Here is a 14,718-nt window from a genome sequence, read left to right on the forward strand (position 1 = left end):
TGAATAAAAAACAGTGCCCTCAAAAATATCTTCAATGTATTTTGGTACTTGAACAGGAACTACCTATTAGTTTTATTATAAGTAGATTTACTCGTATTTGCATCCCCAAAACATTGCGATATTATCTAAAATGATTTGTTACATAGGAGTAAGCTCCACAAGGTGCTGTACAACTGTGTGGTTCCCAGCATATCGTTATTTGAGGTGTAGGGTGTTTTTTTGTAGGGGGTGATATGGGCGGTGGTCGACAAGGCGTGCCCCGCGACCTTAATACAGCATTTTCTGTTGACAGTTATTTTTATTAAACCCCATTAGATTTCCAATAAACCACACCTCGACTTTCTGTGTACCTTTGTGTGTTAAGTAACTACTATACCTATACTGGGCTTCGATTGACTTGGTATATATTGAAATAGGTAGTCACGAGGGTGTAATAAAAAATTCCGCGCAAACATAGCGTCGCGGACTATTATACGTTGCCGAAATTAGTACCAGTCGTAGGTACTTCTATTTACTTCTTAAATAATATGGTACCTATACACTATACGTATTTGGAAAGTCATGCGGATTTTCAATTAGTGAGGTAAAGATCTATAAACTTAAACTTTGTATCAAACTTTTAACTCCTACCTACTGTTAATTTCTTCTGAATCCCGGGACTCATTAGTAGAATCTCTAGAGATTATCACCTTGTCTGCCAGTTGCTATGTCAGCAACTTTAGGTTACTAAATAAGGCAGAAAGTAAACCGTTTGCCCACAAAGTATGTAAAAACGCTGTCACGAGGCCAACAACTACGGTCACCTAATCTTACTAAGTAGTTTTACGAGACAAGAGGTACAACGTCTACACGGACAGAAAGACATATACTACTAAAATTATAACCCTTTCGTAGTAGGTTTATCACCAGTGCCTAACCACAGAATTGCCAATACATACAGTCTTGTCTAGGACAACATTCTGGTGTTAAGTAACATAAATAACGTAAAAGTCTTAATAATAGTACTAATAAAATATACCTAGTCTGATTACTGACTGATTCATAATGGGGTCTTGTAAACTAGTATATTACGTAAGGTCGATTCTATACGTTTCGGTGGTGAATTTATTGCAAACAATCGGCACCTCATTCTTCACCAGATCCTTTGGAACATTACCAAAATTTTGGAAGCTTTGATTATGAAACGGTTGTTTACAAATACATATACCTTCCCTTTAATATTCACTTTTGTATAAACATTTTTTGCCATCTCAGTTATAACGTCAGCGATATAAACATAGTTCATAAACATTGTGTATTTTATCACTGTTTCAATATTTATAGAGCGTGACATTGATTTTCGTAAAAAAATATTTGCTTTGGATGTCCGGCCTTGTGCCTACTTTTAATACCAATAAAAAACAGTTATTATTTACCCTATACCAAGAGAATGACATATTTTCATACACAATTAACATCAGTCCTGTATAGGTAATCCAAAATATTATTTATTACAAGCGATTCCACTCGGAAACTCCAAAACACGTTTTCTACGCATGTGCCGCTCCAATAAACATTCTTGGGAGAGGTTGACAAAAATCATCGAATTTTTATAAACATAAACCATTGTTTATAAAAATAAAAACCGGGACTGTTTTACAAAATATTCAAAAACATCATGATTTTAGTTGTTATTGATATTCTTGTCATATAATTTTTCATTTCGGCAATGATGTCACCGATGACGTCATGTCAGCGCCAAGCCTGAAGCAGTAAACCGGTTCCATCGCCGCCGACCTCCAATTATGATAATGTTATTCCTCTCTACTCTTCATCCAACAACATAACTATGTCGGTTGTTTACCGTCGTTTAATCCTAAATTGGTTAAGCGGAGACAGATGCATAGTTGGCCACTTGGTATATTCTTTGCTAATTTGATATGAACTATGAACGAATGAAACTTTACAAAATTAGTATTAGAATTGGTTGAATTAATAGGTAAGATTGCTCAACTCTATAATAATATTCTCTGGCTAATCATACTACTTATACAAGCTTGCAGATTCAGGATTCCTGTTGGATTTGTTACGAAAGACTGTTGTATCATACTCAGTAAGATGATATAGCCACTGGTCAGCACTTGGTAACTGATCAGTAACATGATCTGTTAAAACTTTTACCATCGGGCTTAATTTAAATAGTTATCGCCGTCATAGAGCATCTTACATGTTAGTATAATGGTGTCATCACATTTACAGTATCTAATAATAATGCCTTACTTACCATGTAAAATGTAATAAAATTGCAACGTGCAACTAATAACTTATAGACGTCTAGTTTATCCGATGTTATTTATCAATCACTAATTTGTAAAGCTGAAGAGTGTGTTCGTTTATTTGGTTACTTGAACTTAATGAACTCAGGAACTACTGGTCTGATTAAAAAAATATTTCAGTGTTGGATAGCCCATTTATCGCGGAAGGCTATATATCCTCATGCATATATAGCAAAAATGCTGCTATTAAGCTAAAGAATGTTTCAAAATCAGGGTTTTTTTTCTTTTGAGAGCTTCCGCTGCGTGCGGTTAAAGTTTCAATAAATCATGTATTACATAGTTGTTTCCCAGTTTTAAGAAAAAGTCCGGGACAGCATATGTCTATCTTTTAAGGTTGACTTATACGCGGACGAAATTGCAAGAGACCGACAGTTATAAATATAATTATTATATTATTAATATTAAAATTTAAGAAGGAACTAATTGAAATCAATATCCCTTAATCCTTATTATTAATGTCTAGATTTTTAAATCCTATGGGTAAATGTGCGTTCGTAAGAATTGATAATAAGTTGTGAATAAGACGGTCATTGAAATAAATCAATCCTGGTATCTGTGCGAGCTATTCCTGTGTTAATAAGTCATTCATTGAACGTGTTTTATCGCACTCATTGTTCTCAGCATATATGGATGTCCGTGGTCTCGTGTACGCCTGCGACATCATTAATTTTGCTATGTCACCATTCATTAAGTAGGCAGGAATCCAGAGTTCTGATTGTGGAGCAGTGCCGTAGTATGTTTGGATGAATATTTTTGTATTATACCTAGTTGCTTTTAATAACTAGACCATAATATAAACAGAAATATTATTTTCTGATCGATCTACTTTCATGGCCTTATTTATAGGTAAACGTGGCGTAACGGCGAAATAGTTAGACAGTGTTTATTCTTACTCTACATTTTAAAGGGGATGTCTGTTAAACTGTGACATAACTATTCCACCGTATTACACGTTCATTAATAAGGTTTTTAGGGTAGATACATGTGGTATACTTAGTGATTTAGGCATAATTCCAGGCTTCTAGGCTTGAAATGTTTAGAGATAGATGTCTGGAATTTAAGGCTAATTCGCATCTGCACTAGAACAGGGTTATACAGCATACCTAACCTAATCTAACTTTATAACGATAAGCTTGTAAACTTTCACGACCGATCGTAATTAACATAATAGAAATATAAATTTTTAACGTACTTTTCGTTACGTTAAAACTTTGAATTAAAACATGAGAGCAGACAAGACGAGTCGCGAATCGCGAAGTAGGCAAAAAGTAAGAGAAACGAGCCCGCATTAGGTATATTGGCGGCCCAGTTGTTAGCAGCGTGACGGAGTGGCTCGGCGTGCGCCGTGCAGTTCTTAGCGACGAAAACTTATGCGAGTTAAGACGTATTCACTCACAATTTCTTACGAGGTATAATTGAATGTAAATAATACATCCTGTGGTTATACTTTCTCTGTTCGCGTATTTATTTACATCGACTACCTTCCAAATACGGGACCGGTTGAACATGCGCACGTTTTAAAAGTATGTATTTTGATGACATGTGAGAAGTTATGGTAAAGACAAGTTACAAGAAGTGATCAGTGAGTGCGGATTTGTTTCCTTCAAATAACGGGCTAGTTGCTTTATTTTGCTTGTGTAAGTCGTTCCTTTTTTTTATTTTGAGTTTAAAACTATTTTTAGGATTACCTATTTATAATGCACCAAGTCTGTCTGGTTCTAGTCTGTGACATACCTACATCATCACTCCCAACAGGAGGTTTGCCCGTAATCAGTATAAAGTAGTAGTAGCACAGAAGACGCTGTTGCCTTAGTCGCCTCGTACGACACCTACAGACAAAAATACAGAAACCGTTAAAACAACCTAACTTAAATATTGCATTTATAGGTGTCAATGTATTACCATTGCTCGTGCCATTTTCGTAATTCATGTATTTAATAGGTTAAAGGTATGAAATTTGAAACTTCTCTTTTCTATATACCTACGCCTCACCACATAAAATACTTCAATTCTTACAAAATACGCTCTCTAAGCACGTTTCACTCGACACTTGAAATGTTGAATTCACAACGTACAATTGCTAAGAAGGGACTCAACATTATGCCCAGTGGGTCACCTATAACGTATGAATGAATGAATGAATGAATGAATTAAAATACTTTTATTGCACACCACAAATAGTACATAGAACAAAAAGAAAAGTATAACAAAACAACGTATACAATTTGGCGGCCTTATCGCTACATAGCGATTTCTTCCAGGCAACCAATGGCATATAAATATACATTGTCCTTTATAAATATTTGGGTTCTTATAGTGAAAAAGAGGCAATCAATAATTTAATGCGGATTCTAAAATAGATTAACATAACGACAGTACTAGGAACGCTGTCTGATACGATGCCAAGTCCCAATATTTCTGACATTTCCTAATGCAGAATGCTCAGGTAGATACAATAATATAATTATTATGTTATGCTTTCTTAATAGTCCTTTCTCCATTCTGGTAGTCATCTGTAAAGTAGGTCTAATTAAAAATTATAAATTAAAATGAAAGTTTTTTTTTTAAATTTGTAATAATTAGTTACATTCTGCGCACCAAACACAGATTGCGATAGTCTTAAACGTCTGTCTCCTTTAAAAGTGCACTCTACTCAATCGTAGTATTCTTTAGGGACATGATTCCGAGCAGTGACGGTAATACATGCCCGCAGCTTTTTAAGTTCCCCTCCTTTGTATCGTGCATGAATACCGTCTATGCACACGAATCAACCCGCTGGGCTTGTTATGAATGCTAAAGATAAGTACTTATCTTTAGCATTAAAGGGATAGATATAACTCCAGTGTGTGAGATACTATACTAATGAACTGGACCAGTGGCAGCACAATATAACGACAAATACAAATGCAAAATTAAAACTTACAGAAATACCGTAAGGCAACTTTTCTATTTTTAAGCAAACAAAGGGATGGATCAGGTACTTACCGGGTAGCTTATATTATATCTAAAGCGAGGAAATATTCGAACACTAGCAGCTAAAACGTATTATATATAATATAAATATACTACAACAATACACACATCGCAATCTTGCCCCAGAGTAAGCGTAGCTTGTGTTATGGGTACTAAGATAGCTGTTGAATATTTTAATGAATATAATACACATAAATACTTATAATATACAGATAAACACCCAGACACTGAAAAACAATCATGTTCATCACACAAACATTTTCCAGTTGTGGGAATCGAACCCACGGCCAAGGACTCAGAAAGCAGGGTCGCACAATGTATAGTTAGTAATTGCTGTTCGATAGGTGCTAAATATATATGCCGCCCATAATAATGCTTGAATAACCTCCAGTTAAAATACAAACAAGTTGTTTCTATTCTTTTATTAAACGCATGACTGTAGCCGACAACACAGAGGTTATCTGTATTCTGTACAACTGCAGAAATTATATTTTCCTTACTAAAACGTTCATTCGTTATCGCTACATAAATAAAGATGTTATAATGACAGTTTCTGTTATTAAAATAATCCACTTGAACCACGGCTACTGTAATAGCAAAATAACCTGAAATTACGTGTTTTGGTAGTTTATCACTTACGCATGTTTCAATAACGAAAAGATGCGTCTCTGGAATGCCATCTTTCATTTTTGAAACCTGTACAAGTTGGCCTCGAAGGCAATTGCACCAGCTGAAAGGTGTTGATGCAGTCTGATGCGGTAACGGGCTAACCAATTAGGGGTTATCGCATTAGATTAAACCCTTATTTGCTTTATTGGTTTCTACGGCACGTCTTTATCGTTAGGGTTGTAAATAGTCACGCCAAAGCTTATCATCACACCAGGCCAGAGAAAAATCAAAAATTAATAAATTCACATATTTTTATTATATATAATAATAATAATAAATGAACCTGGCACCTCTCACTTAAAACCGAAGCGCTTACCGCTGCACTGTTCGTTGCCAATCTGTGTTTTTCTAGAAAGACAATTTCAGTCTGTCAATAAAATTTATTTATTAAAAAGGTTTATGGCCACGTAAAAACGTCACAGTCGAATGTTTATACATATTTTTGGGATGATGATGATAACCGATATAAACAATAGAACAAAATAGGAGTACAAAACTAGTCTAAGAAGAATTGGATTATTTTTCTGTCCTTATGTCCAATTCATAGTAAACCAAAGAGGTATCGCATTTCTTTGTCGGTCATTCTAAGGATAACTGTCATTGACCGCATCCAATTTCCTCTTTGCCTAATTAAACCAGAATCTTATAGGGATTCCCTAAAATGTGTGGACAAATAAAAAAGATTAGTTTTATTAACGCAATATGTGATTGCAGCAGTAAAGAAACCTTTAGCTCAAGCCTTAGTAACAGTGCTCAAGCGACGAGCGCTTTTAAGTTAACTTGTAAGTTAAGTTACTGTTAAAGAAAGTGTAAGTTGTTTTAAATAAAATATTGGTAATAATAATGAAGCGGTGATAGCAGAGGGGTTAGGACTTCGACTTAACTTTCGGGGGGCCGAGTTCGCTAAGTTATGTGCGTTTTTAAGCAATTAAAATATCACTTACTTCAACGGTGAAGGAAAACATCGTGAGGAAACCTGCATGCCTGAGAGTTATCCATAATGTTCTCGAAGGTGTGTGAGGTCCACCAATACGAACTGGGCCAGCGTGGTGGACTACGGCCTTAACCCCGTTTCATTATGGAAGGTTCCTTACCGTTAAGGTAAGGAACACTAGTACTCTTATTGAGTTTGAAATAGATGAACGATAGATAAGTAGGTAAGGTAGTAGCTAATCCCATTCAAATGTTTTTAAAATAAAGCTTTAGCGTGTTTGACCAGACTAAGTTTAGAGCCTGAAGAATTCTATGAAAGTCCTAAGTTTTCGACGTTCTATGAAATTACATTCATATATCAGCAATATTATCAAATCTGCAGTTAGATTAATAGTTTTGAAATAAAATCCCTCAAAAGCGTTTTTTAAAACAACTCTCCAAAAAAGGCTAGATAAATGGGAAAGGTTTGTATGGGAAATATTTCCGTTACTTATAGACAATCACTAGTACATAACTGATAATCATAAAATATAATTAATCGATATACATTCAGGATGGATTTATTTACTTAACTTTAAATGCAAACGCTGAGTGCAAAATGCCACCGCGATCTGAATTTTGATGACTACTCAATTCCTTTGATGACATACATATATAGCTTCAGGCTATCTGAAGAGTAGATGCTATGCTCGGAGTATAAATAACTATCCTAATTCCTATCCTTTGCCTTTGCAAAAAGGAGGTAAGGCTGAGACTGATCATGTAGACGTGCGTATTGTTCAATCAATGCGTTTGACGGATGTCCGGCATCTGTTAAGTTAATTTCAATGAAAGCTAAGCTTGTTAACATTTTACATTCAATTAAACTTTTAGGTGAGTTACGAGTAACTTAAGGAGCTAAATCCTGTGCTTCATCTGTGAAAGAATAACTGGAAAGACGTTTCGATTCGTTTTAGGTTTGGTGTCATCCGGTTATTCTGGCAGATGACGATATATTATAACGGTTTATGCCTTAATGATTGAGAAATTGAACAGTTAGATATTTTATCTACTCCCATGGCTTTAAAAAGGACTTTGTAATAGTTAGCTTATTGCCAACATTCCAATCTCATAATAACCAAACGTATTAATGTTGTACTGAAATTTATTATAACAATACTTTGTTCTTTTTCGATTTCACACAGAGCCAATTTCTTACTGCTCGATGTGTGGTATGTTTATGAATTAAAAAAAAAGTACAATGTCATTCACGATCGCGACCGGCTAAACGCCGCTCGCCGTTAATAAAAGTAGGTTTTCCATTTTTCTTCGATATTTTTATTGTGGAAGGCAAAAGACCACGCGGATGATCGCCTCATTGTTGGTTAGACGAGGAATCGCTCACATGCGTCCTTATTACAGTTGCTATCAGAAAGGCCGAGGATAGAACAGAATAAAAGGTTATCGAATCGCAAATGAAAAAAAACGACAAAGAAAATAGAACGAAACCCAATACTATTATATACCAGTATACCACCTACTTAAATCTAATTACTGGTTAATAATATAAATATAGATTGTAGTACAAGATAATTTTATCTTGTACTAATTAATTCTAATTCAATCACACGTTCATTTCCATGAGTCATTTGCTGACGTTTAATCGTCTATCTTCACCAAATTTCTTCAAATAAACAAGAACAGATTTCGAATCTAAAGAATAATTATTGGTTTAGACGGAACGGAGATATAAAATAATGTTGCCAATAAACTCGACAAACCTCAGTCGTACCTAACAACCTAATGATGATTTATTACTAAATATCACATTACATTAGGTACATACATACGCTACGAAAATTGTTTAGATGTTCTGTTTTCACAATGTAGATAAGGCCGTTGATTTAATATACAGTATAGTAAGTAACGTATTAAATCTATAGGCTGTATAAGCAATAAAGTATTGCCAGTAGGCAAATAGTTTTGATAGGGTAGCAAAGTTTGCATGTGTAAAAGTATACAGTGTGAAATACCCTTACACGAACCGTCGTTGGTCACGCATGGCGACGGACCTTCGCCGATTATAGCGGTGACGGCATCGCACACTCCCGACACGACCGGCATTACTCCAGTTGTTAGCCACAAATTGAGTTTTTTATACCCGTTTTATAATGCATGAACCATATTGGGTAGCTTCTATTTCTGTCTCTGTAAGGCTCAAACCACATAAAAACTAAAGAAACACAATACATATAGATAACACAAGGCTTTTCTTCTAGAAAAACTAAACACAATTAAACTATAATATTTAAACCAGAAGGTCCCTGCTCAATTCATCCTCACAACGTCTTTTCGGCGTACAACGTCGATGATGTATCCGCCCGCATTAGCCCCTAAGTATCAGTAAAGTATTGACATGGTTTGTTGTACAGTTATGTAATCACAACTGCCCAATGCCTTATTCAGTAACTTTTCCAACGGGTTGCCAATGATCGTTTCATATTAATAGGGTTTTTTTAAACTTTTTTTTATTGCCAGTAGTTCTATTCTGTATTATTTATTTTCACTGCTGCTAGATAGATATCTATCAGCAGTGAAAATAAATAACACAGGTTTTAAATTAGAATTAAAGCATGTATCGTAATGCCCTAATAAATTTCCATAATATCTAATCGTATATTATGTATGTACAATGTACATCTTATTTAGCTTTTGTTATCTGTAGTCAGGACTATAATAAGATTCAAGTAAGTACTTTAGGTCACGGCAATACTGCACACCGGTTTTACCGGTTATGAACTAACTATCAAAGCTTTTACGATTCAAGTATTGGTGTGAGCAGCCTACTGTGAATTTGCAATAAGAAAATAGCATCAGTTTGTCAATTTAACCATATTGTGTTGCAAAATTAAGACACTTGGCCTTTAAAATAGAATGATAGATTAACGTTAAATTTTTTGGCACGTTAGTCTATGGTCACATGACATTGTGCAATATGTACCTACTAGGTACAAACCTGCAATTTAAGATCACACATAAAATTCAATGCGAAAGCGTACTAACACAGCCTAAATACGTATATAGAACATCGAACTTTGCAGAAACAGCTTTTAGTATTTTACAAGAACAATACATAAATATAACACCAGGTTATTGAGTAGGCAGTATACATAACATGTATATAGTTTGATAATACATATCATTATTTATCCTATGCCAAAAATCAAGTTTATAGGTTGCTTAGTTAGGGCGTAAAGGAAGGACAATCAAACACACATTCGCGTTTGTAATTTGTGTTGTAGTTAAGATTTTAAATTCATTATTCTTATGCAAATTCCGCTTATCAACCTTAACACTTAAAACATCAAAATACTTTTCTTTGTTACCAATTACCATGTAACTCGTAACGACCCGTTACGGTCGTTGATTGGGACCGTTGCATCCGCCTCTATAGGTAAGTAAGTACCTATATCTATAATATTGTGGTGCATAATGTAAAAAGGTGCCGTGTGGTGACGGCAGATCAGAATACCGGTGACACCAACCCTTCTCTTCTTTCCGGTGTCGTATAAGGCGTCTAAGAGAATTTAATGGAGAACTGGTATTAGCGTGAACCAACCCGTCTGCCCAGAAGCGTGATTATGGGCAAACTATCCCGTTGGGAGAGGCTTTTAGCCAAGTAGTGGACTAACGAAGGCTGCTGATGATCTAAGAAAGACTTCAAAGTGCGAATAGTAAGTACTAGGAATTTGAGAGGGTATTTTTTTCATATCACTTACAAACTTTTCCTTCGGTGCAGCTATTAGCTTATAACCCCTTATTTAATTAATAAACGTAGCGTAGCTTGGGAGTACTAACGCAGTGTTTTCTTACTTTTGAAACGTGCTGTCATCTCACGTTTATTAATAAGGGGGATAGTTTTATATGTCTGAATATTTTTTTAATGTTAATGAAATGTAAATTTGCTGTTCTTTATAGTAATTTACTCACTTACTTTAAAAATTCTAAAGGCATTCACGGATCTACTTGACGGCCGATTGGCGCAGTTTGCAGCGACCCTGCTTTCTGAGCCCAAGGCCGTGGGCCACTACTGGAAAATGTTTGTGTGATGAGCATGAATGTTTTTCAGTGTCTGTGTGTTTATATGTATATTATTCATAAAAATATTTATCAGTCATCTTAGTACCCATAACACAAGCTACGCTTACTTTGGGGCTAGGCCATCTAGCCTATTGGCATAGTATATTTATATAATGATCTCCTCGTACCTACCTAGTTGTTTAGATTTTTGCGTGTTCTATTCCCATCATTAACAACCGTCCGACACGCAATTGGGCAATAACCATTGTGAAAAAGAATTCTACTTATTGATTAATACTAGGAATAGGTTAATAGGTTAGCTTTTGGTACCTGCCTAGCTATTTATGGTAACTCCATCGGCCTCAAACAATAATGTATCTTAATATTATATCGATGGGAAACAAAAATAAACAAGGCAAGTACGCCTATTGGAAGGAAGGGGGTGGGTACCAGTCCGATATTCTGTGAACAGCGAAAAAATCGCATAAAAAAATAATAATTACAAAATGATAAAAGTGAATCCCAAAAGAATTGCTGTTTACTATTTGAAATTTTATGGTATATTTATGGAGTTTATTATATTTTTTGTAAGAAGATACACTGTTTTGTATAATGTTGTATTTCTAGTATTTTTTTAAATAGTTATTTAAAATATTGTATTTGTATACTAGCGCTTGACTGTAATGCCACCTAATGGTAAGTCGCTTTGCGGTCTGAGGTGCAGTGCGCTTGCTTCCGATATTCACTGTTGATTTAAAGGAACTCAAATTAGAGATATATTTTATAGTTAGTTATTGAAGCCGACGATGGCGATGTAAAAGTTTAATCAGAAAAATATCGCCCTGAAGTTTATCCCTGTGTAAAAAATAGCTTTCTTTTTGTTAGTTGCCATACAACACAAGTAGGTAGGTGCATTGCTTACTACTTTGCTAAATAGGTACGGACATTTGACCTGAATCTTTAAACAGATTCCCCGAAAATGCTATTATGTTTGATCTATAGATCGAAATAACAATTTGTTTTCGTGCGGCAAGCTGACACGTGAAAGTTAGGGTCGGTCATTTTGTCTGTTTACAAATTACGAGATCGTAACCTACATAACACAGACGATGATACCCTTTCAACTGCCGGACGCGGTAGCCCAAATAAAACGGTCAATGATTTCAGTCTCCAAATCTACATAACGTCTTCTATAAATTTAAACCTTGCTTATTACTTAAAATACATTTCCGCTAAGCTTCTTGCAGTTTTATTCTCGGTAGAATCTGCCTTCCTTAGCGGTTGTAGAGTCACTATAAACAGCAGTACACATAACATTACTTTATTTAACGTGTACTGCCAATGCTTTCATGCATGCCAGTTACTTTTTAAGAAAATCATACATTGCAATACGTACCTACCATATAACAACGCATTCTTAATTCTCATAGACTTTCCGCGATATTGCAGTGTTTCTACCATGTTTTCCGAGTCGAGGGTGCCCGACTTTTCTTGTTGTACTAGAGCTCGGATAGCGTCGTTTTGGGAGAGGCTTAGAAATAAGTCGTCTGTGGAGTGATACCCAGTACCTAAATTATTATTACCGATCTGTACATCAGGACAGAAATATACAAGTGAAATTTAGTTCCCGTTACCTGTGACATCCGAAATGAGTTTTTTAACCATTTAAGTTAGCTGTAAGTTGTTCGTTTATTTTTATGTGTATATAGTTATAGATCCATTTATCCTATGTTAATTTTATAATATAAATTTAATAATATTATACTACAAATAACAAGCTGTGTATGGTTATATGCCTTCGATTAAAAGCTGTTATTTTACAAAAGCACTTAAAAATAAAGCCTACTGATATGCTATGATTAAAAATCCAAAAAGATCCACTTTCAATGTGGAATACTGTTGTGCTGATTGTGAGTTATTAACAGTCCTGTCAGGTAGTTCCGACCTCAATATCCTAAAATATTCGACAGATTAGAGCAACCTGTTGCGCCATATCACAAATCGCATATTGTTGGCAAAAATCTTTAAGTTAAACAGATTTAGGTATATATTTACCTTATCTTAAGCTTGTCTGTAGAGGCTAAAAAGACAAGATAAAAAAACAATCACATATTTATAAGTTATAAATTGTCACTTAGTTATATATTCCTGTTTCAAACTGCGTATTGACTAGATAAGTATTATGTAATGATGAGGTGCAAAATAAAATCATTGTGTTACAGGCTACAGCTTTGATCTTTCTAATTCGATATACGTTACTGGCTGTTACTGGTTACGTTTGACACTAGGTTAATATTATTTTATTCATTCTCAATTTCTTCAATAAGTACTAGTGTTGCCAACAACTTAGTTTTATATCGATAGCTGCTGCAGGTGATAATTTAAATAAACGAATTTAAAAATTTTGAATTCGATCACTTGAATATTTAAGAGATGGGTCAGTAACAATTGGAGATTTTACAGGAAAACAATGTCCTACAGTATCCATTATCACATTATAAACAATAGACCTCGAAAGCATTTAGTGGGAGTTAAATATCTACCTAGCCATGTCACAATGAGATCACGACAATAGAAGCTCACGTCACTTTGCGGCGCTTATTTTAAAACCAATGTGTAATATGTATCCCCTTTAGTAACTACCAAATGTCGCAAGTGGGCGAATCATAATAATGAATGACACATCATCTATATCGTACTATCTAATATATATTTATACTCATCGTTAAGTTAGTAACCGTGATTATATAGTTAAAAATCGCAATGCAAGAGAAGCAATGTTTGAAAGAATTTGCAAAGCTCCACTTTGTCATCTTCCAAGAGTGTCTCGAAGGACGTGGTGTTATAGTAGGATCATACTTATGGCTGGTAGACTAATTTGAATGCATTTAAATATAAAAATGATTTCAAATTAATCTACAACAACACAAACAATTTTTATACTAAAGTCAACGTGTCTATTTAAAAGTTCATCTGTAATCTCAGCAAGTCCTTGACCAATTTTTTTTCGTTTCAGAATTCAAGATGTTGAAACACTGGTCGACTTAACCAAGGTGCTAGAGAAAGACTAAACATGACGCAGCTCGTGAACAAGAACCTAATTACGCTGAAGTGTGTACTCTTCTGCTTCCTTTCAGGTAACTAACTAATGAGGGCTCCCTCATCTGTATACGTCCATTGGATTTCTATCCTATTTTCTTTGTTTGCGTCTGCTAACCCAACCAATGCCCTTCGAATAGGCCTTGTTAAACCATACAAAAGAGGATGTGGAAAAATGTGGATCAAACTTCCTATCAAACTTATTAACAAACAATTTTTTCCAAGCCACTCTCTTGTTTTAGAAGTTTCCTTATAATTGAGAATTAACGCTATTGCGAGCAGGTTTTTTGGAAAGCTAGTGCAGTTTCCTTTCACATTCTGCATCTTTACAAGGGCTTCGGAGGTGATTCCAACTGGGCTGGTTTTTCAGCCCCAAGAACCTCGTCCGTTATCTGGCAGACCCAATATAATTTTTGGGCATTATTGTCTGCTACTCGTAGGAATATATGTAGGTAGTTGCAGCTGAGGCACGGAATGACTAGCGTAGCTGGGTTGACAGTTTAGCGAATTCGAAATTGGTCACCGTTCTTGGTTCTTGCTTTCCCCCATAGTTCTTTAAAATGGAGGTTTTTGTTATGTGAAGTCGGAAGCAAAACCCGTTGAATCGAAAAAAAGAGGCAATTTGTTTTTTTAAACGTTTCTGGTTCAGTGAACAAGCAGAAACAAGTTT

General features: G+C 35.1%; 1 protein-coding gene across 3 annotated transcripts in view; it reads left to right on the forward strand.

Moving 5' to 3' along the window:
• LOC120623662 overlaps positions 1 to 14,718 on the forward strand; it is a 36,985-nt gene that overhangs the window by 1,516 nt on the left and 20,751 nt on the right. Inside the window, exons 1-2 of one of the 3 annotated variants that reach the window (XM_039889824.1) lie at positions 3,632 to 3,724; positions 13,966 to 14,086. In XM_039889824.1, coding sequence (XP_039745758.1) covers positions 14,023 to 14,086 — 64 coding nt within the window. In that variant the 5' untranslated portion in view covers positions 3,632 to 3,724; positions 13,966 to 14,022. Of the gene's footprint in view, positions 1 to 3,631; positions 3,953 to 13,965; positions 14,087 to 14,718 lie in introns of those variants that run through there. The other 2 variants (XM_039889822.1, XM_039889823.1) reach the window with 2 other exon arrangements.

The sequence above is a fragment of the Pararge aegeria genome, chromosome 5 (genome assembly GCF_905163445.1).
Source record: "Pararge aegeria chromosome 5, ilParAegt1.1, whole genome shotgun sequence".
Lineage (NCBI taxonomy): Eukaryota > Metazoa > Arthropoda > Insecta > Lepidoptera > Nymphalidae > Pararge > Pararge aegeria.